The 27,833-nt window shown below is 41.4% G+C and overlaps 1 protein-coding gene across 12 annotated transcripts in view; it reads right to left on the bottom strand.

Annotated features, from left to right (window-relative positions):
• Positions 1 to 27,833, bottom strand: part of PTPRT (protein tyrosine phosphatase receptor type T) — a 1,077,107-nt gene that overhangs the window by 114,498 nt on the left and 934,776 nt on the right. For all 12 annotated transcript variants that reach the window (XM_060618029.3, XM_060617982.3, XM_060618020.3 and 9 more), the window contains one exon: positions 26,590 to 26,738. In XM_060618029.3, the coding sequence (XP_060474012.1) occupies positions 26,590 to 26,738 (149 nt within the window). The remainder of the gene's footprint in view (positions 1 to 26,589; positions 26,739 to 27,833) is intronic.

Consider the following 27,833-nt stretch of genomic DNA (forward strand, 5'->3'; position numbering starts at 1 on the left):
AAAGTAAAAACCCCAGGACGCTGGAGGAAATCATGTTATAAAAGAATTGATTTGTTCAACACCAAAGTCAGTTAAACATAGGTAGGAGAATAAAAATCAAAACAAACATGAATAAAAAAGAAAAGAAAATGTATGTAAAAATATCTAAAATAACAATTCTTGGCTAAAATCTGAAATTTTACCAACAAAAAGATGTGGATGACTGATGCATCACCAGAAATAAAAGCATATCAACTCCTTCATCCTTCATAAATGGATAGTCAATCTATATTATTTCAATCTTGATCTTAGTTCAAGGATCTAATTTCAAGCATGGGTGTGCATATCTAAGTGTGTGTGTGTGTGTGTGTGTGTGTGTGTGTGTGTGTGTGAGCGTTTGTGAGCTGAAGGTATCAATTAGTAGAATAAAAACAAGGGTGGATAACTTTCAAATAGAAGCAAAAACAGAACAAAAGAAACCCTGGACTTCTACCACACGTGGGTCTGGGGTCCAGAGCTACTTGTGTGATGAACTGCAAACATAGAGAGCAACATACAAAACCCTCTGTCCTGACAGGCAAATGGGAAACCACCCTATGGAGGTATTTTCATAATCCAAGACACGTGAATTCCCCCAGAACAAAACTACTTCCACTAATGATAAATTCATAGTGGAAAACAAAACATAAAGAAAGACAAGCCGTGTGAAGAAGCTTATTCCTGTGAGGGAGAGTCGGCAGACGTGGTACACAGAGAAATGTGCCTCCCAAGAATTGAAAAGAATAAAACAATCAAAGTGGCCATAAAATAAATACATGCAGATTGATTAAAGAGAAAATGAGGGGGGGGGGTGGATTATGAACCACGACAATAATGCAGCACATCATGGAAAAAGGATGAGTCAATTTGAGAAGTACAAACTTCAAGAGATGAAAAATATAGTCATTTGAAGTAGAAAATAAGTAAATAAATATAAGAACAGATGTTAATGGAGCACAATAGAAGTTAAAGATAAACAGAGATGCTGAAGAAAAGCAAAAGCTGGCTGTTTCCTCTGAAAACACCAATAAATCTGACAAACTTCTGCCAAAAATGATGAAGAAAAAAAGACACAAATAAGCGACTTCACAACTGTTAGAAATTGGCAGGATGCTATTATCACATGCTCGATTATTGGCGAGTGAGTAGATGCCTGGGAAAACCATGAAGGACATCTGAAGACGGTGATGGATGTGACCAGAACCAGAAGTTCTACCTCAGCCCATCACCAGAGCACCAGCTCTTTTTAAACAAGAAGTTTTATTTTGAGATGATTATAGATTCACGTGCAGCCATGAGAAATAATGCAGAGAGGTCCCTCATACCCTTCACGTGGTTTTCCCCAATGTTAGCATCTTGCGTAACCACAGCACAACATCACAATCAGGAAAATGACAAAGACACATTCCACTGACTGCATTCAGATTCTTCCAGGTTTACATGCACTTTTGTGTGTGTGTGTGTGTGTGTGTGTGTGTGTGTGTGTGTGTGTGTGCGCGTGTGTGTGTATTCATGTGGGGGTGTGCTCATGTGTTTAGTTTCATACAACTGTATCACATATTCCTGTGGCCATTACCACAGCCAAAAGGCAGAAGCAGTTCCGGCATAAGGATTCTTCACGCAAGAGAACACTAGCCTTTGAGTTGCTCTCTTGTCTCTAAGCTGAGAGCTGGTTATTGGACCCTGGGTGACTATAGCAATAATGAAAAGAAATGCCTCTCCGTGAAACCGTAAGTCTGGAAGAGCCCCACCAGCTGGAGCCTCATCTTTCCTGATGCTCCTATGTTCCAGGGGCCGACAGGGCTGCCACAATGGCTGTGCATTCCATACACTGCTCAATGTTAAAGTGTTATTCATGTGATAGCCTTGCTCTTGTGACCCATGTCCTGTTAATTAAAAGCCACCAGTATTTTCCTGTTCAAATGACTAGTGGCTGGGGTCATTACGTTCATTTTTTTGTAAAACATACAGTGGAAAGTTTCACCTATGGGGTCTAGAGGGGAGGGAACGAGTGAATTCTTAGTCTGTGGCCTTGGTGTCCACACTGAGCCAGAGTTAGGAAGGGAGACCTCTGTTCAGAGTTTGCTGTGGGTCAGAGGATTGGATCCATGACGAGTTTTGTGCATGTACATGTGTGTGTGCATGTGCGAGCATGGCCTGGAAAGCCCATGGGTTTTCCCTCACCTTTTCTCTAATCAGAGCAAGATGCTTTTATATCTGTTTCATAAAACAGACTTCTGGGTATGACTGTTTCTGAAAAAAGGATTTTGCTATTTAAAAAAAAACTTTTAAAATCATTTTTTTTTGGTCACAATTTCAAGAAGATCTGTGGGAGAACAAGACAGCTAATGTGCTGATACCAGTATTCTACCACATAGGTTTTATAAACCGAATTCAATAGAAATAAAAATGCAGATCGTTGGGTGTTGCCAGAGCAACATACCTACAGCAACAACAGGGTGTTTGGGGTCCTGTGTATTTAGTGATCAAACTAGGAAGTAAGGGGGTGTATGCGGGATCCTGGAAACATACTGTTGAAGCACAAAGGAGAAGGGATACAATTCTGGACTTTCAAAATGCTTTAGCTCCTGCAGACACAAGTCCTTTCCTGCAATATCTAAGTCTAATGCTTAATTATTCCATACCCACCATTTATTTGTACTTTCAGAGACACTGATGTTTCAAGGTTAATGGACTACCTGAACTTTGACTTACAGAAAAATACCCCATAAATAGACACTGAGATATGTATCTAAACAAATTTGTAAACTCATGACAAAGTGTGATAGAAAAACTGGCTGGGAAGAAATGGATTTCTAGGGAGTGTATTACTTATAAGATGAGAATGAAGTCTATAAAAGTAAGAGGAAACTTTGAGGTCACTTAATGTTAGGAAGATTAATATTATTGTGAAGTTCTTTAATACTATCAGCAAAAGATCAGTATATGGCTATGCATGTTAATGTGAACAGAATATTCAAAAGAACTTCAAAGAACATATTTGGTCAGTTACTTGAAGTAGAAATAATAAAGACTAGTGAACTGTGTAGTTTTGATATTCTTCCAAACATAAAAAAGAGTGACATTGGGGTGGCTTTGGGGAGGAGTTTGAATAGAGGGAAACACTGAGATTGTATGAGGAAGGATGTAAGACAGACATAGAGGGATTGGTTGAGCTGCAAGCATGAGAAAATTCAGGTGGCTCTTACATGTCAGTTCTGTGTTTGGCAGAGCGACAACCAGAATAAATAAAAATAAATAAAACCACCTATTGGTAGAGTCATGTTGGATCACCTGCCCCCATCCCAAAACCGTCGCTTAAAGAAAAATCTGGGCTACAGATGATGAGCTTGTCCTCAAAGTACACACAAGTTGGTTGGGATTGCTGGCACAGTCTTCTACCCTGAACATTCTGGAGTGGACGAGGAATCTAATATAATGAGGGAAGAATGATTCCAATTAGAAAGGCTGAGAAACTCCCATCACTCCCTGAAGACACAGAAGTGGTGAAAAGTGTACAGGCTTTGAACGTTAATACACCTGAGGGAGAACCGTGATACCACCGCTCACTGGCTGTGTGACTTTGGGCAAGCTACTTAACCTCTTTGAACCATAGTTTCCACAAAAGATTTCTGGATGCTATCACTGAAAAATGAAGACAGAAAGGGAAAACCAAACACTGTGATTTTTAATTGTTAGAAGTGCTATCACTGAAAAATGAAGACAGAAAGGGAAAACCAAACACTGTGATTTTTAATTGTTAGAAGTGCAACAAACTGAGGTCAGTCCAATATAAGAAGGGACGGACATAGCCTGGACCCTCATATACGCTACCCCTCTCTCTTTCTCCATAAGAGCTGGAACAGTGTCTTCACATCTCCCTGAATCCCTTCTTGTTTCTCCATGTTCTGTTCTCTACAATGAGGCATGATAATTTTTCAGAAGTCCAAAGCTGAGCATGTCACCTCCCTGCTGAAGCCATTTATTGGCTGCTCACTGCCCTTTAGCTACATTCCTGATCATTAATATGGTTTCAAGGTTCTGGTCTAGCGTCTGCCTCATCTAGTGTCTGTCTGTCCTGTGCTTACTAGGCTGAAGCCACGCAAGTTCTTATCCACCTGAGAAACTGTACATGATGTGTTATTCTCCTGGAATGGTTAACCTTCCTGAACCTTCCAAGGCCACGTGGATTCCTATTCATCCTTCAGAACTCAGCTCAAAAGCCACTACCTCTTCTGAAATAGACAAACAGATCCATGGTAGGAAAAAACAGCAGAACTGTGGTCACCTATTAGGTGGAGTGGGGGCAGGGTTTGATTGGGCATGGGCATGAGAGGTCTTCCTGGCTTGCCTGTATATTGTTAGGGGCTTGGGTTGTACAAGTGTATGCAACCGTTGAACACATGGAATCGAAAGCTTAAGATCCATGCTTTTCTTTGTAAATTTTACCTCAAAAGAAAAAACAGAACATTGAGCTTGCATTATTGATATGCAAGTGCAGTATTTGGGGGAAGGGAAATATATTAATGTCTGAAATTCCCTTTGCAATGCACAAAATACCAAGATGGATTGAGGGATGGATTGATGGGAAATAGGTGATCAAATAAGTGCGGTAAAATGTTAATAGTAGAATTTAGGTGATGAATAGTGGATGGGTGTTTATTAAAAAATCTATTAACTTTTATGAATATTTGAAGATATCAAGGAAAACATTCCTATCTGCCCCTATCCCCATCTGAGAGTATCATGTTAGAGCCTAACAATATCATCTTCGTGAACCACAATGTATCTTCCTGGACATAGATGTCATCTCCATGAATCACAATAGTGGTTGAACAATTAATAGTTAAGTTATTTAATGTCTAGTGTCCTTCTCTAAACTGTAGGCTCCATGAAGGCAGGTGCCATATCTCTCTTGTTTACCAATACATCTCTAGGATCTAGTGGTTGTTCGGTAAATACTTGTTTATTTGGTAAGTACACCTGCCCCTCTGAAACCCATCTGCCATCTTGCTGATAGACATGATACCTGTTTTCAAGGTTCATCTCTCATACCCTTTTATTTCTATGGTGAGAGTAGCAAGATCTTTATTTCCTGCCTCAGTTCCATTAGCCTTGATGGGTGTAGGGAGCAAGAAGCCACATTTACTCCAAATGCGTTTCTTCCCCAGATGGGCCTGTGGTGATTTTAGTTATCACCAGATGCATTGTGCTTCTCTCATACTGAAGGTTGTCAGCTTAGGCTGGACATGAGACATTATCAGTGTCTCTAGGGTTGTGCTCATACTAAAAATGGCCAGCCCAGCATTTGTTACGTATGTATCGCTACACTCCAAGACCCCCATCCTCACAGGAAGATGTGTGATGAGAGGAAAAAACCTTAAATAATGCTCGACACTGAAAACATGGCTTATCTTATTTTCTCCCTCTCATTCATCAAAATCGTAATAAGACAAAGGTATGCAAAACAGTTGCAAAGTAATACTTAGCTAAACTAGAAAAACTCAATTTTGACAGATTTTACAATTTTCAGCCTGACAGGTGACTTTGTATTTCATTGATGTGTAAGAAACAGAAAATGAGGGGCGCCTGGGTGGCTCAGTCGGTTAAGCGGCCGACTTCGGCTCAGGTCACGATCTCGCGGTCCGTGAGTTCGAGCCCCGCATCGGGCTCTGTGCTGACAGCTCAGAGCCTGGAGCCTGTTTCGGATTCTGTGTCTCCCTCTCTCTGACCCTCCCCCATTCATGCTCTGTCTCTCTCTGTCTCAAAAATAAATAAACGTTAAAAAAAAAAAATTAAAAAAAAAAAAAAAAAAGAAACAGAAAATGAAATGGCTAAACTTGTCCCAGAGATGAAATTTAAATGTGCAACAGCTGTTTGAAATGAGTTTACCATTGTACTGAGTGGATAGCAGTCTGGTTTCCCCATTTCAAACTATGCCCTGGATACGTAAGCAGTTTGTGGATATAATAAACCACTAAGACAACAGAGCATTAACAGAATGGGAATAACACAGTTTTGGAGTTACAAGACCTGAGTTTTCATCCTGGTTTTGCCACTAAATTGTCTTGCACAACTATTTTCACCTTTGTGTATCTTAACCTTAAAGTTACAGAGTTGGATTAGACCAGTGCTTCTCAAACTTTAATGCACATCATTTGGAAATAGTTTAAAATGCAGATTCTGGCTCAGTGGGTCTGGAATGTGGCCCAAGAGTGCATTTGTAATGAGATCTCAGATGATACTGATACTCCTGGTGCATGGACCTGTACTTTGAATAGCAATGGATTAGATGATCTCTCCGAGGCAATTTTGAGTTAAATACAATTTGTACATTAACAATCCTAGAGTCGCTCATAAGTGAAGCAAACACTGTCCTTTCTACTCTTAGTGAATGAATGAGGTACTACAGCTTAGTACTGTTCAAAACCAACCAAGGAAAAAATTTCAAACACCCAAAGCTGATGACCTTTGTTTTGGGAAGAACACATGCCTAATAGTTCTCTTGTTAGAGCTAACAAAGCAATGTGTACCAAATATGTGAAGTAAACAATGCATAAGTAGCATGTGAACTAATAAAGCACATCACGGTTTAGCCTAGCAGCCCTAGCCTACAGCCCTGCTGTATTATACAAGTTGATCCATGAAATGGCAACCTTCTTTATTTGATATAGTGGATCCCTATCCTGGTACTGTACAAGAGTCAGTCAGTGAACATATGAAATATAAATCCCTTAGCTTCACATTCTGCACCTAATAATTCAATAGCTTTAGTTTGGGCCAGTCATGTTGAAGAACTACAGTTATAACCATACAATGAGGGAGCAGGGCAGTGATTGGGGGCCAGAAAGGGAAATTTTGACCCAATTCCTGATAGAAACATGGCAAAGAAGAGTAGTTCCACAAGCAAGCTTTTCCAGAATCCCAATGACATCTCCAGGTAATGGAGATGTGCAGGTCACAAGGGAACCACTGTTCTAGAGAAGCAGCCTCTTAACAGAAAAAAACTTTAAGGACCCCTGAAACTTGCAATGAGGTGTCTTCACTGTAGTTCATGTTCTTTTTTTGTCTACAGCAATGCATCAGAAGAGCTGAGGTTAAACGCTGGCTTTACTACTGATTAACCAAAAGGCTTTTGGTAAGTTATTGTAACATTGCACATGCTAAACCATGTAGTAGCATGTAGCCATGCCACATAAGAAATGATTCCCAAACTTAGCAACCTAAAATAACAAACATCTACTGCCTCACAATGGATCATTCCTTACAACATGAATTTCTGGGGATCAGAACTCTGAGTGTAGCCTTTAACGGGTACTTCTGGTTCAAGCTCTTTCATGAGGTTGCATTCAGCTATCAGCTGTGACTACGGTCACATCTGAAGACTCAACTGGGGGAGAATCTGTTTCCAAGTTCACTCATATGATTTTGGAAGACTGATTTTCTCAGGGGATATTTGAGTTAAGGGACTCAGGTCCCTTCTGGATATTGCCTAGAGACCTCCCTCAGTTCCTTGCTCAGTGGGTCTCTTCATAGGGCAACCCCCAACGTGGCAATTGGCTTCCCACAGAGCAGGTTAATGCGAGAATGAGAGAAAGCATCAAATGGAAGCCACAGTATTTTTTATAACCTGATATTGAAAGTTACACCCTAATACTTTGCCATATTTCATTCATTAGAAGCCAGTCACTAGGGAAGGGATCCAAGGGAAGGGATTTTATAGGAATGTGTAATAAGAGACAAGAATCACTGGGGCTGTCTTAGAGGCTGCCAACCATAAACTCTAGTGTCACTCCACAATGTTTTTGTGAGAGGCCCCCAAAATAATGTAAATCAAAGAGCATTACAGACATTTACAGCAATATACACATATAAGAGTATAATAATTTATTGAAATGAGTCCAATGAAAACTCTCCAGCCAGTTTTATTCAGCTTTGCCAAGTGTTCTGAGTCTTTCGGTTAATGAAGGTTCTTTAATTCTTGCAAGGTTCTAAACTACTCCCTCTACACTTTTCCAAAGATTCTCCCCACATCTGATTATTCAAGGGAAATAAATGGTTTAATTTTCCTTACAACATGAATTGCCACTGACAACAGTCTTTAATCATTAAAGAGTTAACAGTGCACTTTGAATTGCCTTACCGAGATAAAAAATTCATTCCCTAAGTAAATGAATTAGCCACATAATTGACAGTCAATTCCAGTAATAAAACACTAATTAAGTGATTCTGCTAAGTAAAAAGTGCAATGTGATGAATTTGCTAAACAATGGCCTAACTAATAAATTTTCATGCTAAATAAATGACTTGGAATGGTGACTAAACACTCACCATGTCCAGGGTCAGTTGAAAAAGCAACTATGCTTTTAGAAAACAATGACAGAAGTGACTGTGCCAGCTAACATCCTTGACAGCATTACACTGGGCTCCATGCCAAGCAGGGACTAAGTGAGTAAGTCTGAACGGGGTAGATGTACTAGATTTGGGGGGCAGGTAGGGAATCATTATGAGAATAGAGTGGTGAGTAGCTTAAATGAGAACTTGGAATGGTCCAGTATAGCTAGGTTGGAGTCATAGCAGAACCCAGTAATAGGCAAGCAGAAGGAGGAAGGACCTAAGGGGCTAAGATCAGAATCAGCACCAAGGAGAGATCCCGAAAGCAGTGGCTTCAGCTTCAGAAAGCTAGCATGGCAGTGGGACTCAGCCCTCATAAGGTATAAGGGTATTTGTTGTCCTTTAGAAGCATCTTGGGGCAATCCCATTTACACTGGTGCTTTCTGGAAGGATTTGGAATCAGAGAAGTCTGTGCTTCTCTTGGGGTCCACTGGTTTGGACTTGCAAATGCTATACAATGAAGAATAATGCAGACTTTTCATCATGAAAACCTTGTTATCTAGACCCTTGAGCTGGAATGGGGTCTTGGTTTCCTTGCTTTTCCTTGAATGCATCAGGCACCTGGCTTTGGGAACCTTTAGCAGGAACATTCTTTTCCCATTTTCCCAGACATTGGGAAGATCCACAAGGGGATCAAGTTGGAGGAGGGTAAACAGTGATTGGGGTGAGGGTGTGGAAAGAAAAATAACTTAGAAGCATAAAGGCCTCTGGAAGAGAAAGAGAAGGTCATGAAGGTAGGGGCAAGCTGGGGTCACACAGCAGTTCTGAAGAGTGCTCCTTCTGTATTTCAGGCCTGCACTGAATGGTGGAGTCCAAGGAAACCAGTATTTGGTGATGAGACCTTTTTCATTAATGACGAGGACAAAGATACAAAGATCAGAACTTCCTAAGACATGGAATTACAAAGTGTACCCCATATATATTTCTCAGACTAGTACAATGGTCTCCTTTCTGGTTTCCCTACCCCCACAATGGGATCAAAGCCTGAGTTATATTAGTCATCTCTATGCCTAAAGGCCCTTGCTTTTCCAGTAGCACACAACAACAACTGGTCAAATACAGAATAGTTAAAAGCGAATCATTATGATCCATCTTGATCACAAAATTAACATAGTAATGCATTCAACAGATAATGACCAAGTATATGTTATATACCAAGCACTATACTAGTCTCCAGGTATACAGTGGTAGCCAAAATAGGAGTGGCCTCTGCACTTGGACTTATAAGTTAGTGAAGAAGGCAGACATGAGCCAAATAAATCTTCAGTGAATAAGCATTTGCATACATGATACTTGTGATACATGCTAAGAAGGAGTAGAACACAGGGCTAGTAGGAATAAATGGTCACTTATTTAGATTGGTGATTGGGAAGCCCTCAAAAGGTAACAGTTAATCACAGATCTGAAGGATAAATAAGGGCTAAACCATGAATGACAGGAAGAATGTTCTGGGAAGAGGGAACAGAATTGTGAAAGTCATGATGTTGGAAAATACTTAGTGTTTTCAAAGCACAGAAAGAAAATTAATATAATTGGATTATAGTGAGAAATCCAGAGAGTGGCCAGAGATGAGACCAAAGATATAGACAGGAATCAGATCATTCTGAATTGTGTAGCCCACGAGATGCATTTTAACTTCATCCTGGGAACAATGGGAAGCCTGTGTTAGGCTTTTGGCTGGGCAGTGGCATGGTAAAATTTGCATTTTTAAATTGCAGAACAGGCTAGTCAAGTAGTTATTTTATAAGTAAAGCATAATAATGATATTGAATTATTAGGCAAACCTTGGCTGATGATCAATTTGACATGAGAGTGATGGATAGAATAAGAAGGGTTATTAATAAGAGGGAGCCCAGGGACCAGATTTGCAAGTGCATACATTTGCTAGAGCACAGTTGGCTGAAGACTCAGTGGAGGACCACACAGGTCTTCACTGCAGCAGCAGCAGCAGAAGTGACTCTGCTAGTCTGGAATGACTGTCTTACTTTCTGAGTCTCTGTCACATCTATAGATCTGAGGGAATTTCATCTGACCTACATCAAAGACCTTGAAGATGAAAGGGACTTTCACCTTAGAAAAACTGAACTGGCCCAATGAGACATTAGCTGAATAAGGACACTCATTTAAAACATGTGCAAGTATTTCCAGGCATCAAAGCATCAAAATATTGACTGATCAAGAAAATATGGAACAAGCAGGGAGATCTAATCAATACTTCTGGATTTAACAACAGTCCCAAGAATGGAATGTCACAGAGTATCCTTTCTCTATCACCTGCTTCATTACAAATAGTTGGTCACACTAGTTGGGTTTTAGTGAATGTTAATGCTGTAATCAGGTATGTGTGTATGTGTGGGTGTGGGTATGTGTGTACAATAAAATTTCCATGGACGCCACTATTTTGTGCTAAGTCACTTTCCCTGAATCTGATATATGCAGAGACAATACTGAATTTTACTAGCCTTATTAACCCTTACTCCAATAACATTCTCCTCACTGTCACTAGGATGATCTTTCCAAAATTAGACTCATCCCTGCCCATCCACTTCTTAAGATCTGTGTTAGCTCCTTGCAGAAAACAATAGATTTCCAACTCACAGGTTTTTGAGACCCTTTAAAACATAGTCCTTGATTATCTTTCCAAGTTAATCTCCTACCACTCAACCTCATGCAACTAACACTCCAAAAGGTCAGAATATTCCTAATTACAAGTCCAAAGGAAGGGACTTTCTGAGAAAAGGGTCAGGGTGCTTGACTTCAAGGACAATCAGCACCTTGGACAAGGACCCTAAGCTCTATCTCTGCTCTTCACATTTTCTCTCAGGCCCTACAGAGAAGTTAACATCACTAACATATTTTGGACTCTATCTTTTAGGCAATGCACTTAAACTTACAAGGAGTTACCAAAGGCTCGTTCTAGATGCTGAAAATCTTTAGAGACACTGCTGTACTGTGCTAGTAATCGAAGAATTATCAACCTAACTGGAATTCTAGAAAGTATTTCTATTTATTTATTCACTTTTCTAATTTCAGAGAGACAGAGTATGAGTGGGGAGAGGGACAGAAGGAAAGAGAGAGAGAGAATCTTAAGCAGGCTCCACACTAAGTGCATAGCCTGACCCAGGGCTCAATCCGATGACCCTTGGATTGTGACCCGAACTCAAATCAAGAGTCAGGTGCTAAACTAACTGAGCCACTCAGGCACCCCTGTTCTTGATTATAGGCAAGTAGACTTTCTCGTACCTCTATGCCTCTGTACATGTACTCTTCTCTTCCTTTAGAACAGTGTGGTAGTTCAACTCCAAGAGGATGACAGTTGAGTCCTTCCCTTCCTGTAGGCATATGCCATTTCTCTTATTGAGAGGTGGAGCCTGCTTCTCCACTCTTAGGCTGGCTGGTCACTGGTTTTAATAATGATAAGCAAAAGAGATGATGTTAGCCAGTTCTGGCCAGCAGAGATGATGCCTGGTTTTTAGTAAGACTGGCATTCCTCCTGGCCTTCTTGGAACACTTGCTCTGGGGGGAGCCAACCATCATGCAAGAAGTATGATTGCCATAAGTCTGCCATGCTACAAAGAAGCCTAAGTTAGATGCACAGAGAAAGAACAATGCCAGCTAGCCCTGGTTGTTCTAGCAATTTCAACCAAGGGGTCAGATGTGCAAATAAAGGAGCATTTGGGCATTCCATCCCTAGCAGATGCCACTTAAGGAAGAACTGAGGCCCCAGACATATGGATCTTGAATAGCTGCCCCAGTCATTTCCAGCCATTGAAGTCATTCCAGCTGTCTCTTCATTTTCAAGCAGACACAAGATATCCCTGCTGTGCCTTGCTAAAACTCCTGACTCACAGAATTACAAACAAAATACAGTGACTGTTGATTTAGGCCATTAAATGTTGGTATGGTATATTATAACAAGGCAAAGAACAGTGACATATTTCTTTCTTTCTGTCTTGACAAACTCGTAACACTCATCCTTTAAAATTCAACTCCTCCATGTTTTCCTGGATCAACTTGACAAAGCCTGAGGAGCCTAGTTCTATTTCCTACTGATACTCTATCAACTCATCTTAGCTTCTTCTCACCTAGTGAACCAACTCACTTCCTTCCTACTAAGAGAGTTTCAATAGCCAAAGAAATAGCTTCCAAGACAAGTGGTATGAGGAAGCCAACTCTCTATGAGCATAGAAATTGGATCCATGTAATGAGTGCCCATTGTCTCCCAGAACAGTCCCAGACAACTGATGTTCCCATGGCCAGTTGTAAGGCTATCCAGCCAACAGAGAACCATAATCTGTTGTTATATCTGCTTCTTCTATTTAACTTTTTTTTCTTCTTCCACTGGCAAAGCCAGATAGCAGCCCACCTGAGTTTTTGCATGTATTTGTGATCTAAAGACTATGAACTGTTTTCCTTTCTTGTTCCTATGAATGGAAGAATGATTGCATCACATTCCCAAACCAACCAATAGTAGAGCACTTGAGTATATTTTGAGTAGCAGTTCCCACTTTTGCAAAAACTATGAAAAGGAACTTATAAAATTCCCTTTGGTGCTGAAAGACTAGTGATTAGTGGCAGGAGGTAGGAGACATGCTAAAATCTGGATATCAACTGATTGGTAAAAAAAACATTCTTTGATTTCTTGGTCTGTGTACACTCAATTCTGGATGCAGAAAAAAGGACAATAGTATATAATGTCAGCTGTACTAAGCATAGTCCTTTTTATTCTGACTTAGTATATAGGATTTCTTTGTCTGAGTCCTGTCTGTCTATACATATATCCATTCATTTATCCATTCAATAAAACAAACATTTTTGGGTATCTGTTCTGTGCCATACACCATGCTACATGCTGGGGATACAGTAGAATGCAAAACATAAATGGTCCTCTCCTCTTGGAACCTGCCATCTGTCAGAAGGGTTGGGCCTTAAACAAACACATTTGGGAGATGAAATCAGTGCTGAGAAGAAAAGGGGAACAAAATTCTATGAAGCACCTAACAAAGAAATCCAATATGGTCTGGGGAGAAAAGGGTTAGGAATGTTAGAAATCTGTGAATTTAGATCTAAAGGAGTCAGTTAGGAGAGGAATGTGGGTATAACCAGATGAGGAGTTGGAAAACATTTCTGTTAAGTGATAGAAAGTAAATAATTTAGACTTTGTGGGATAGACAGTCTCTGTAGCAATTACTAAACTCTACTGATATAGCACAAAGGCAGCTATATATAGACAGTTTGTAAACAAATAAACATAGGTGTGTTCCAATAAAACTTTATTTACCATAACAAAGAGTGGGCTCTATGTGGCCTATGGGCTGTAGTTTGCGCACTCTGCATGAGAGAGAGCAATAGTGTAGGGAAAGGTCCTGTGGTAGAAGGAGTGTGGAAAAGGTGAACTACTAAGAGAAGAAGGTAGTATGACTGGAGCTCACAGAGAAGGGTGCAGTGATGTGAGAGAGTTTGGGAAAGGTGGAGAGGGAAAAACCTGTGTGGACTTTGGTTTGTAGCTTAAGAATAATGAGAAGCTATAGAACTGTTTCAAGCCAGGGAAGGATAAGCATGTTCCAATTTGCCTTTAATACATCTCCTTAGTTGTTAAGAAGAATGTGGACTACAGAATCACAAGGATGAATATGACGATTATTCTTCCTGAGGCAAGAGATGGCAGTTACTTGGACAAAGATGGAGGTAGTGGGTGTGAATGGGTTCTAGTTATATGGAAGACAAAGAATAATCAAAATGTGAGGTGGAACTTGTAGAAAGTGAGGGAAAGGAACATGCCAAGATTAATTTGCACTGCATCTCTGCTGAATGTATCTTTATGATTACATCTAATGCATCTTCTCTTGCTGTGGTGCTAAGGACATGAAATTTTATTTTCATTTCCAGCCTCCACATAATTAGGAAGTCAACTCACATGGTTGGTGAGGTGAAAAGTAAATCACTTGAAGAGAAATGAAGCACATGGTTAATGGGCCAGGATAACTTCTCTCCACCAGACACCACTCTCCTTGCAGCTTCCCACACCTATCTCTACTGGAGGAATCATTCCAGATCACCATTGTCTGCGTTCCCTATCACATCACAGGCTTTTTAAGGGAGGAATTGCCTTTTTCTTGTTTATGTCACCAACACTTCATATTCTGATTGGGGGATCTCCTCATTTGAAATCTGTCTGCTGTAGATGTAGGTACGGGTTACAGATGTATTAGATGTGGTGTGGATAGTTCTCACAGCTGAGTCAAGAGCATCTCAGTGAAAGGCAGCCTAAGTAACTAAACCTCATGACACCCTCCTCCAGAAATACGTGGGGCACGACCCAGAGAATAAGGAGGGTGGTAATGCTGGGGACAGAGGGATTTTGCCTGTCTGTGGCCTTCTGATCTTTTCTTCCACTTCCTCAAATGCTACCTCTTAAAGATCTCCTCTTGGCAAATCTCTACGTCCTATCTTCACCTCATACCTGCTGCCCACCTCTGTGGGCAAAAATTTTACATGGGCTCCTCAAACTGTGTGATGGAGCCAACCCTATGACTACTCCTTCATGGACTTCCCAAGATATATAGATCCACTCCTAACCCATTAACATATAAATCAGACTTCAGGTTCTTCAAAATTTCTACTTCAAATCAGAAAATTTTGCTTTGAATACTGAGACTCTATCATATCCAGGCTGAGTAGACAGTCATGAGACCACCTAACACATTAACTTCTTCACACACTTTGAGTTCTATCTCAGAACCCAGATGGATGACCAGAAGGTTCTGTTCTTGGATCACATTCACACAGTCCCTTTTAGAGTCCTGTGTTTTGCTCTCAGCTTTAACTGCTTTTCTATAGGCACTCCTGATGTATAAGTCCTGGTTCAACATTCTGGCTCTTCCATTAACTTGCTAAGTGACCCAAGGCAATGTGTTTCATCTCAATGGGCCTCAGTTTCCTTATTCATGGCAAAGTCTTCAATCACCTTGTGTACACAAGGTAGCAAACATTTATATCTCCAGGCTGCGCTCCTTTGCTGAGCTCCAGGCCCACAGATCCAACTACCTACTTGACACCCCTTCAATGACTCAATAATATCTCCAACCTAACCTGTCAAGATGTGTAAACTACCCCTCTTCTGCTCCAAATCTGGCCTCTTCCTGTGCTCATGATCTCATTTAATGTCATCACCACCCACTTATACTGAGTATGAGCAGAAAAGAGATGATTCTGGACTAAGCCCTGGGATGCTTCAGTGGTTAGAGGTTGGGGATAAGACGATTGATGGATAATGAAGAATGAGAAGAAATGGCTGGGGAGGAAGGAGGAAAACCAGAAAAGGAAAAGTCAAGTGAAGAAAAGTGTTTCAAGAAAGATGGGCTGCTGATAGGTCAATCATATAAACCCAGGTTCAAACCCAGATTTGATTTCTTGGTAGCTGGGTGTCCTTGAGCAAGTTACCTAAATTCTGAGTCTTAGTTTCCCTAATATGCCTCACAGAGTTGTTGAGAATATGAAATGATGCATGTAAAGTGCTTTGTCCAGTAATTACACATAAAATTTTAGTGAGGAGAATTACTATTTATGCTTTCAACTCATCAAGGCTGTAGCACTGAGCTGAGGGAAAACAAAAAAACAAAAAACCTGGTCTCTAAGTTTGGTTTATTCTGCTACCTAGCAACTACATATTTACATGTTCAACTTCACTTCTTTATCCCTGATTACTTTAACAAGCACTTTCTAAGTGCCCTGTTGTGATTCAGGACTGCTTGTGAGGTACAGAGCAGAATCTATTTTCTTCTCAAGATGTAGTGACCTAGCATAAATTGTCAAAAGCAAATTTAGCTTTGTAGCTTTACTGAGATCTCTTTGAGAAGGAATGCCTGGGCCAGCTCATAATGAAAGTAAAAGTCTGTGGCTGATACAATGCCATCCCTACTTAACTACAACGGAAAGTGAAATCTATACAAATCAAAGGGAATATGAGGCCAGGTTCCAATAACATGCAGAGGCAACTTCAACTAGGATCATTCTATTTTCCAAACAGGTAGCCTTTCCTGGAAAGTGAATTTAAGTAGGCTACAAATGTGACTCTTCTCGGGCAGGCTCCAGCTACTATTCCAGCCATATCTCTGGCCGTATCCTCTCAACAGAACACCTTGTACTCCAAGCCCCCTTTTCTAAGCCTACCATGACCCTTGTCCAAGTCTTCATCCCTTCCATCAGGGACAATCCTCCTCTTGCACCTCCTTCAAGTCAAAATCCATTCTCTCATGTAGTATCATCTGATGTAGAATCAATCACTTGTCAATCCTATGATCAGTGTTCCTAGGGCACTATACACACCTTTTCTTCATCACTTATCACATTTATTGAAACTAATCCACTTACAAGTCTCTTCTTGGAGGACAATAATATCCTTGAAGGCAAAGACCATGCCTTATTTATCTTCACAACCCCTACACTGCTTGGCATATAGTTGGTATTCAATGAATATTTAAAGGAAAACCTTGGCTCCCATAACCAGGAGATGAAAAATATAATTCAATTTGAGAAGATTTTATTTGTGAAGAAATTGGATTGGGGTTCTAGAGAAGATAAATCATTACTGACCATATTTCATTCATCTGAAGGAGACTGGGGGACAAGAACTAGAGTGGTTACAGCCCCCAATACTAGCCCGGATTCTTCTGCTAGTGACTCAATGAGTGACCTTCAGGAAACTCTCTAGGACTCAACTCTTCTTCTTTAAGATGGGAAGGTTGGATCAGGTGGTGTCTAAGGTAATGTTTAGTTTTGATGGTCTATCATGTCCCTTTTTGAGTCTAATATCTTTCTCTGAAACTTGTGTTAATTTACCTCAGTGTTTGTGATAGACAGTTTGTCTACTTTTTCAAAGCCACTTAAATTTCTATTTTGCACTTCCAGAGAATAAATAATTCCATTCAACTTTGGATTGCCAGGAATCAAGTGTGTCCTTTAATCTGTCAGCCAAGTGGATGATTACAAAATATTCAATAATCTCTGTAAAATATTCAATAAAACTAGAGGTGGCAAGCTTGTAACATTCAATTCTTCTTCTAGATTCAATTTAATCTTGGAGGAATGAGAAAATATAATTGTCCCTGCAAACAGAATTTTGTGCATTTTTTTTTCTCTTCATGATATTCTGTTGAGGTCTTGGTTTCACTGTGTGACTCATGATTGCTTTTTCTTGTAAATTTCCACTCCTTCAATTCTGTTAGGTTGTTTGCTATTCAGATAAAAGGAGCGAAAGCTCCGGAGATAGTTGAGAAAGAATCCTAGGCTTGGGGATCCTCAAAGCTATAATGGGTTTTAGCAACCTTAAGGTCCAGTACCTCCAAAGGGCAATGCCTTCTTGGTGCCTCCACCCCGAGAAAGGGGGTATTAGCCTTTATCTCCCAGGGTGCTGTAACTCTACCATTATCAGAGACAACTTAGCATGTAAAGAGCAAAGGCTTTGGAGTCTGACAGTCCTGGGATTTAGCTGAAGCCAGTGATTCAAACTCAAACATGCATCAGCATCACCTGAAACCTTTGTTAGAAACCTTGAGAACTTTGGGTTCCTTAGGTCTGGGGTGGGGCCCAAGAAATTCCTTCCAAAGAATTCCCAGGTGATGCTGATGCTTCTTATTACAGGACCACACTCTGAAAACCACTGCTTTGAGCAAATGACTCACTACTCAGTACCTGTGGACTTCAGTTTCCTTCTTTATAAAATGGGAATAATAACCCCCGTGGTTTAATGGAGTTGTCTTGGCTGAAGGCTTTGGTGTGTCAGATCCAGGGTTCAGTTCCAGCTCTGCTACTTAACGCTATGAGCCTTAGGCAAGTTCATTACTGTTTTTTTTTTTTTTTTTAAATTTTTTTTTAACGTTTATTTATTTTTGAGACAGAGAGAGACAGAGCATGAACGGGGGAGGGGCAGAGAGAGAGGGAGACACAGAATCGGAAACAGGCTCCAGGCTCCGAGCCATCAGCCCAGAGCCTGACGCGGGGCTCGAACTCACGGACCGCGAGATCGTGACCTGGCTGAAGTCGGACGCTTAACCGACTGCGCCACCCAGGCGCCCCAAGTTCATTACTGTTTAAACCTCAGTTTCCTCACTTGTAAATCACCAGGGACAATTGTAACACTTATTTAATCCTCCCAACATACCAATGAGATAAGATAATGCATATAAATGCATATAATTTCAGATGGAAATAGGCACATAATGAGCAACAGAGGATAGCTGGTATTATGAATAGTAATAATCTAGTAATTATTACATTTTGAGGCTCCAAACTGGAAGGATTAAGTGAGCTCATTGGCTGACACAACAGAAATCAAAAATAATCTCAGTACGCTGAGATAACAGGGTCAAATCTAACACAAAGACAGCACAGATGATATATAAAGTCCTTCACTTGGGCCCCCCAAATCATCTTTACTTGGGCTGAATGAGAAAGTTTTAGTTGGAACCCTGAGCTCTGCATTAGGCAGATATGTGATGGATATTTGGGGGTTCATTCATACATGAGCAGTGTACTCTGAACCCAGGATTAGAATCTAGAGTGAGGGTGATAGTGGCTCTCTAAACTTCCAGCGATTCAACCTAATGCAGAGTCACATTCATCTTGGAGACCATGCACTCCATGAACATGGACCAAATGGAGACAGAGGTGCCAACTGAGACTTTGAGCTGACTGGAAAACAGAAATGTATCCTGAAGAAGGCTGATGGCTGATGTGCGCTGCTCAGCCTGAAGGAACGACCTTCAGGGCACACACATGGCTGAAGTCCAACAGCAAGGGATGGGGGGGTGGGTACTGTAGGAAGAGAAAGACCGACTTTCCTACTTTATGTGACATCAGAGGGCAGCCAAGGGCCATCAATACACTTGACCAATACACTTGTATGCAAAAACTGGAATAAATGGATGGAAGTTACGTAAAGCAGACTGCAGCTCAAAAGGAGAGAGAATTCACTACCAGAGGAGTTGGGACCAGATATGGGCATGGAGCTAGCAGATCTTCATTGAATTCCAGCTCATCATTGGTTCTTTCATTCATACATTTAAACAAATGCTCAGTGGGTATCAAATGGGCCAGAGAGCTGGGCAGTGGTCAGGGTACATTCTGGTCAGCTTAGGATTTTAGCCTTTCCTTCATGGGCTACAAGGAGCCACTGAAGGGTTTTAAGCAAAAGAAAGGAAGGTCAAGTTGGAATACTGCAAAGACAGGACAGCAGAAATGTATTTAATTTTATTGAGTTTAGGTTTCCTCATTTATGACATCAGGATAATAATTCCTACCTGGTTGCAATGCTTTGAGAATTAGAGATAATATGTGAACAGCATCTAGCAAAATGACTGCCCCAGCAGGTACCAAACAAAGGCGAGGCATCATTAGCAATCCTTAACATCACACATCATCAGGGGCATAGTTTCCCCAGGGAATGACAGAGCCCAACCAATTTTCCCAGAGACCCATTTCTCCAGCTGGCTCAACATCCTCCTGACAGGGTGCGGGAATCTTCCTGAAGGAGTTTACAGCAACCTCAGCCATTAAATTTTTAAAGTCAAGCACTGTGTTCCCCATTTGAATTTCTTAATTTACATAATATGTTCCTAAAATCATCAGGTTAAAATTTTGCCTGGTGGTTCCCTCTGCCTGCCCCATCTCTGCCAAACCATCCTGCAGGATACCAAGCTTGGACATTCCCTGACATACCTGTGAGGACACCCTTTTAGGAGCTCTGTGGGGTGGAGATCAGAAAGGAATCAGGTTTCAGGACCAACCCTCTTCAGCAGCAGCAAACATCTCTGAGGCTACCGCAAGCTCTGAGGCTACTGAATATATTTTTGGTTGCACTGGAGGTACAAAGTCAGGGGAAGAATCTTGTGGCTCTTTTTGCAGGCAGGCTGCTCCTGTAGCCCCTATAGGGCTGTGAAAAGATGCTTGTTGTTGGACTACTTGTCCCCCTCCCCATCTGTGAGCTCTCTGTGTCTGGGGTCATCCCTTTTATCTAGGGCTTGGTCCAGATCAGGGATGCCTGAAGATGGGGCCATCTGGTCTACAGTCCCATCTCCTGTTAGAGCATCGACCCGACAGCTGTCTTCCTGCGGGAGGAGCTTCAGGCTCTCAAGCAGACAGACTTCATTCTGTCAAGTTAGACAGAACTAAGAGGAGGCACTGTCCTGCCAGCAGGATTGGCTATTCCCCTTAATCTCCTTTCTCTCCTTCACCTAGCTTTGTGGTGGGCAGAAAGCTAAAGGTTACAGGAAAGACAAAGACGTTCGGTTCTGAAAGGAGAACATCTGGTTTGGAGTCCAGACCTCACTATCTACTCATCACGTGACTTGAGGAAGATCTTGCAATATCTCAGAACACCAGGTTCCTCAACTGTAAAATGGGTTTAGTAATAAACATACCACTATACAGGGTTCTGTGAGGACCGATGAAGATGCGTATCTGAGTGTGCTTATCACAGAGCCTGGCAGCTTGTGGGAATCTGATGGGCTCCCTGCCAGTGCCCAGGCCTGGGACAGGCCTCCATGTGGGAAATGGCTACGGTAGCAGCTTCTGCCCACATGGGAGAAGAGCTGGCTGGCCATCAGGAGAGGAGTGGTGTTCTCCCTCTCTCCTGGCCATGAGTGGCCACCATTTAGGCTGCTGAGTGTGGGCTACCATTCACGGTACAGGACAAGGGACACTGGTTCTGGGGTCAGATAACCCTATTTGGCTTCCAATCCCATCCCCACTCTGTGCGCATGTGATGTTGGGCTTACTTATTTTGGTTCTCTGAAATTCAGTTCCCCCGTTTATGAAGTGGGAATAATATCTAATTTGTTGGGTTCCTAGGAGGCTTAAGAGTGGGATTTATATAGAGCATGTGGCCTAATATGTAATGGGTGCCAATGAAAGTTACCTTCCTATTTGGGCTTTTGCTACTAGAAAGCTCAGAGCCAAACTGGAATATGAAAGTTACCAGTCTACATATTTAGATTGTTTTTTAATATAATAAATTACATTCTAATACAACCTGGTCTTGACCTTCTTGTCTTCATTTATGTGTTCCTGACATCTTGATTATTTATTTCTCTTATTATTGTTTTGCTGTAGGTACTATTATTGAATATGTTCCCAAATTCTATGCAGAGCTAGATGGATAGAAGCAAACTGATGTCAGAAGAAATAGACCCTTAACTCTGCAAATGGTTGTATGATTTGGGGCATAGGGTCTCTCTGAACCTCAGTTTCCTCATCTGTAGGATGGGAGTGATAATAAACATACAAGCTTTCTTTTGGTGCAGGAATAAGGATCTATGGCTCCAATATTCTGCAAAAGGACTTTTGTAAACTATGAAAAACTCAGTAGAAACACATTATATGCAAGACAATGCCCATTTTTATTCATCAGTATAATTATTCCCCTCCCCAAACTGTGCTCAGGACTCATGGCACAGGGACTGGCATGTACCAAGTGCTGGGCAAGTGGCCACTGAATCTCACCTCCAGGGCCTCAACCATGCCTATATCCTTACTTAGCAGAGAGCAGAGAGCTTGATGGCCCAGCCTCTGATGCTGCTTAGAAACCAACTGCCTTCACACCCACCAGATATGCAGCCTTTCAGTACAATGGAAGCAAAACAATGAAGACAGAGTTTACCAACAGCACCCAGTGGGCAAGTGAGTCTGTCAGATGCCAGCATGGGAAGCCTAGACAACTGAGCTCCACACTGAGACAGGGAGACTGAAGGACTCCACAAAAACCTGTTTTTACCCTTTGCTAGGACCTGCACCCCACTCTACACACGCCTCACAATGCAAACAGTGTATGTCTTCCTTGTAAGGGACAAGGGGTTATTGGTTTCCTTAGAACAGAGAATGACCAGACCACCAGCACTAGACGTCTCCATGCCAGTACCCACCCCCTCCAAGTAATAACAGCTGGGCCCCTGGCTTTGTTCCAACCAGTTCCTGGATGCCCAAGGGGACACATACACCAGACTATAATTGTCAATAAAAAAGCTCCAGGCCCCGAATAAAGATGAGACTCCTTTGCTGAGTCTCCCGGATACTCGGCACTTTCTTTACATGTTCGATAAACTCTGCTTTCACCTCCTGCTGGCCTGTCCTCCTGCTGGCCCGTGTTTGATTTCTATCCTGCGCACAGCCAGGGACCTTCTTGGCTGGTCCCGCAGGAACCCCTCTGGTCCTTGGACCTGGCCTGCCAGCAGGCATCACTAGCACAGAAATTCAACAGGGATTTGTTTTGAAGCACTTTGATTTGGACTGAAAATGAACACAGAGAAGATGATACCATGAACAACAGATATAAAGAAAAAGATTTAAGCATGGGTGTAAAAAGATAGCACCAGAAGAAAGACTTGGAAAAATTATCCCAGTGAGTGAAAGATCTTAAAAAAAAAAAAATAAGTAAATAAATAACAATCAGCTACACAGGGCAATAAGATCAAAATGAGATTACTTAATAAAAGCCAGCCATTTCTTTAAACTGAAAACAATGCACATTGTTTGTCCTTTAAATGTGACATGCACTCCTTTTTCAAGAATGCTGAAGCACCCCAAAGCAAAGGCCCACACCTGACAATGGCAAGGGCCCCATCACCCTTGCTTCCCAGAGGTCATTGCTCCTATACAAAATCTGGAAGCTTGATAGAATGGATGCTGTGGAACAGCAACAGTTATTTGGAATAGAAAACCCCTGAAAATCAACCTATGCAGGGAGATGCAGAATTTGAATCAGGCAGGAGCCCACCTGTTCAATAATGAAATAATTGCTCAGGGCACATTCTTCTGTAATCTTTTCTGATGTGACATCTATTCTTGTACTCTGTCTTTCTCCTGCTTCCTTAACATTTGCAAATAATCTCAGGGCCTCCTAAAGCCGCTGCAGAAGCCAGACAGTCACTTCCCTAATGCCAAGAAAATAGATTCAATTTTACATACATCAGGGTGATTTCAGAAGCAATTTCTACATCTCTAGTGTAAGCATTACTTACATTTTTTTCCCCTCAAATCTCATCCCAGCGGTTCCACAGGGCATTTTAAAGGTACCTGATGCATTCCAGGGTATTAAAAAGAATCCCCAGAGCGTGTTTGTGGCTATAGCCTGAGGACACCAGATGCATAGATAGAGTACTAAGATATTCAGTGACTCAAACAAATGCAAAATTTCTTAATAATTGAGTATACTGTCAACTGAACTTTTTTTCAATTTCAATGTCTTTTTTTAAAAGCAACGCCATTAAAAGGTATGTGTGTGTGTATCTGTGTGTGTATGCATATAAAACAAACACACATATCAATCATTTGGAAATATTGTCTCTAGACTTGAAAATGTCTGATTAGATTCTACTAGATAGGATTTCTCCTTTTTGGCTGGCTAATCTACCTTGGTCTTGGATGCTTTCCTCTTAAGAGTTTAAGTTTTAGCTCTGGGGAATACAGTGATGTTTTCCCTTGAAATCCAAGAAATCACTGTTACCCAGGTTTCCACTTGTGATCAGAAAACTTAAGATCAAATACCTATAATTTCGAGGTCATGTATCTTTGACTATAATAGTTTTGGCACTCAGACTTCCCAGAAGTCTTTCCATTTTGACATTCAGCCTTCCCAGGCATTTTACACATGGAAAAAGGTGTGCACAAGAATCTGGCCTATATAGGAAAGGTTTGGGGTGAATGGGTATCACTTGGCCAGGATTGTCTATCAGCTAGACTTGTTATTGAACCTCCTTTCTCCCAGGGAAAGCAGGAGAATCAGTGACAGATGAATATAGATAGAGAGTCTCAGGGATCTTCAGATGGGCCTTTCTTTCAGGACACACCAAGTCCATTTCCTTGTCAACCCTTTTTCTGCCTCTCCTGGCTGCCTATGTCACTATCGCCTTTTTCTGGGCCCAAGGGAATGTATGAATCCCAGCGATTCATCTGGGTTGAGAAAGGAAAAAGAGCTGGCTTCGTGGGTAGGCAGACTGCACACTTGCTCTGCTCTCTGAGGAAAATGCAAGTTAAATATTTGCTCATGAAATAATCAGTATGCACTGTTAGACTTTGTCTTTAAAGCCATTACACAATCTTAAGAAGTGTGCAGACTTAGCATTGCCAATAACGGGCAAAGTGATAGCATTTGTCTGTTGAGATGATGCAAAGGGAAGGACATGATGCCACCTATGTTGAATTTTTGGCAACATGTTAACCTGAGTGCAATCATGGTGAAGAAAATCAGATAAATCTGGATTGTGCCACATTCTAGGAGACAACTGGCTGAGACTTAAAATGTGTCGATGCCCTGAAAGAAAAAAAAAGGAGGGAGGGCTGGCTGTTCTAGATGAAAAGTGATGGAGAGACATGATGACCAAGTATAATGTGAGTACCTGAGTGGACCCTGGATTAAATCAGCAGCAACAACAACAACAACAATAAATATTTTAGGACCACTGAGGAAATTTAACTATATGCTGGTATATTCCATACTGAAATAAGGTTACATTTCTTGGGTCAGATAATTTTATAGTGGTTACATTGAAGAGTTTTCCTAGTTCTTAGGAATTCTCTGCAAGTAGAGTGTCATGATGTCTGCAACCTACTTCTAAATGGTTCTGAAAATTTTATAAAATTTTTATATAATCTTATATAAGTATATATATACAGGATATTTTTATATATGTATACATATATAATATATAGTATGGAGTGAGAGAGTGTGTGTGTACAAATATTGCAAATATGAATAATTGGTGAGTCTAGGTACAAGGTAAAGGAATATTCATTTTACTATTTTCTCAACCTTTTTATAGCTTTAAAACTAATCTCCTTCCCAAGGCGGCATGTCAATATTTGAAAATGGCTATTGCTTCCCTCAAAGTTCAGTGTTCTTAATCAGCGTGCCTATAAGAACCATCTAAGTGGCTTTTACAAAACCCACATCCCGCCTTACCCCTCCCCTCATCTCCCTACCTCTCTTCCCTCAGGAGATTGTGATTTAGTCAGTAAGGTGTAGGGCCTACATATGTGTATTATGAAAACTTTCTCAGAGGAGTTCTGTGCTATACTTAAGATGAGCAATCATGGGTCTAAGTTACCCTCAGAACATGGATCCATCAGGAATTAGCTATGTAACTCTGAGAAGGTCAGCCGCATGCACTGAACCTTGGCTACCTTACCTATAAAATGGGAACAATCATATGCAGTATCTCACGGGGCCATGGTGAGGACGAAGATGGTCTATAAATATTTGTTTCCTTTCTTTCTTCATTTTCTCATAGAACCCCCCCCCCCAACTGATCATATCTAAGTGATTTTTACAAATTATGGTTTCTTCCATTTGCCACACACTGTGTGGAGGACATTCATTTGTCTACGCTCACATTCCTTTAGATTTCCTGAATTCCCTAATCTGGAGCAGAGGCTGGGGAATCTAGCATTTCTATTAAATCTAGGAAAAATAATTGTCTTAAAGAGAGATGAGAACAAAAGTTAGTTTTAGGTTACCAGTCTTGAGATTTTCCTTTGGATAAGATTTAACTCTGAAATCTTAGCCACTTCTATAGGCTTGGGACCCTGTATCAATTCTGCATGAGGGCTCAGGTGCTCTTGACTAAAGGCCCCTTGGAACACTGGCTATAATTTGGACCTGGCCAGGCTTGGGAGACATGGGTTCCAGGTTTGGATAGGTATACTCATCAGCCTTGGGACATTGCAGAAGTTGCTTTTCTGAGCCTCAGTTTCCTAAGCACTCAAAACAGAGATGGCAATTAGTGGCACACCTACCTAACATGGTTTATATGAAACACTGTTTTGAAAACTGTAAGACACTCATTTCAATGCGGCATGTTTTTCTCCTTATGGGCATAACTATGTCCTCTTTTTTTTTTTTTAAACTACTATTAGTTTTAACCTGTATCTATTTATTTCCACAAGCAGTTAAGATGGCTTGCCCCATTTCCATTTGCTTTGGGGGAATATTCTTAAAACCTCCTTTTCCCTCAAGATGGGCTGCCCCAAGTCCTTGCCAGGGAGAACATTCATCCTTGGAACATCCAAGGAAGCATCCCGAACCCATACCCTTCAGCATCTGACCACTGTGAGGGGTCCACAGCAGAGGTACCAGGGTCAAGCTGAACCATGGATGTTCCCTTCCCCTTAGCTGGGTCAACTTACTGAATCCATTAACATCTTGAGAGCTAGAGGAGAAGCCTTCATCGTTGTGACTGGCGCTGAGCTTGGTGGTGGGTTTGTCGGCTGAGGCCACAGGCCCCATCTCCCTCTGGGCTCCACTCTGTGTCTCCTTCTGCTTCTTGGCCAGCTTCCTTTGGGACATGTGCAAGGGGAAAAAATCACAGTCAGATGGTTCCAGCTGCATTAAAGCATTGGAAAGATCAGATTGTTCTTCCACCCTACCCATCATCCTCAACCCCCAAACCTGGTTCATTCTCCAGGAACAGAGAGAGTCAAGATGGGTCCTCCAATGTCAAGGTGGAATAAGCCTAAATCCTCCTGAAACCATTAATGGCTTTCATTTACTCGGAAATATGAGGCTTATTCTGGATCATCTCCAACAATAGGTATGTTCTTTACTTGAGCTTAAAATCGGAAATCAATGAGACTTACATGATGATTCCTTGCTCTCCTTTTGAAGTAGGGAAGAAGCTGATTGGCCCTTTCTGTTCTCATGGCTCTGAATGAGATTCAAAATGGAGTCTGACCTTTCTCAGGGACTAAGGTAATAAAATAACACGCCAAACAATGGACAACTGAAGTAGAGACTTGTGGTTGGTGAAGGGTGAGGGTGAGGGTGAGGGTTAGTTAGTCCTGTAGCTCGAAAGGAGAAAATTTAAAGCTGAACTTGATGCCTGACGATCATTCATAGGAATGAAAGACCTTCAGAACCAGATGGGCATTTATAATAATACTAGTTTAAATCAGTGATTTCCAAACTGTGATGGAAATTAGAATCATTTTGAGAGCGGATAAAAGCATGCAGAGGCCCCAGCTCATGGAGGTAGGACAGGGTTAGGCCTGTGCATGGCCACCTAGTTCCCAAGGTCATTATGACACCATCTACTGGATGTTAAAACCATTGGTTTTGGCATCAGGAAGACCTGGGTTCATATACTATCTCTGCCACCTGCCAGCTGCATGATGCAGGGCCCGTTCTTTAACCTCTTTAAGTTCTGAACTCGTCCTCTGAGTACATCAGTCAACAATGGGACCAAGCTCCTAGGGCTGTGATGATTAACTGAGATCATATGTGAAACACATGGAATACAGCACCTGGCACACAGTAACATTCAACACATGACAGCTGCATCCTTGTTTTTATATCATCCCTGCTGGTCCAACCACATTCTAATGTCCAAATCCCCCTTCAAGAGACCCACTGTGAAATCTCTGGATATCAAGTG

Source organism: Panthera onca, chromosome A3, assembly GCF_046562875.1.
Source record: "Panthera onca isolate mPanOnc1 chromosome A3, mPanOnc1 haplotype 2, whole genome shotgun sequence".
NCBI lineage: Eukaryota > Metazoa > Chordata > Mammalia > Carnivora > Felidae > Panthera > Panthera onca.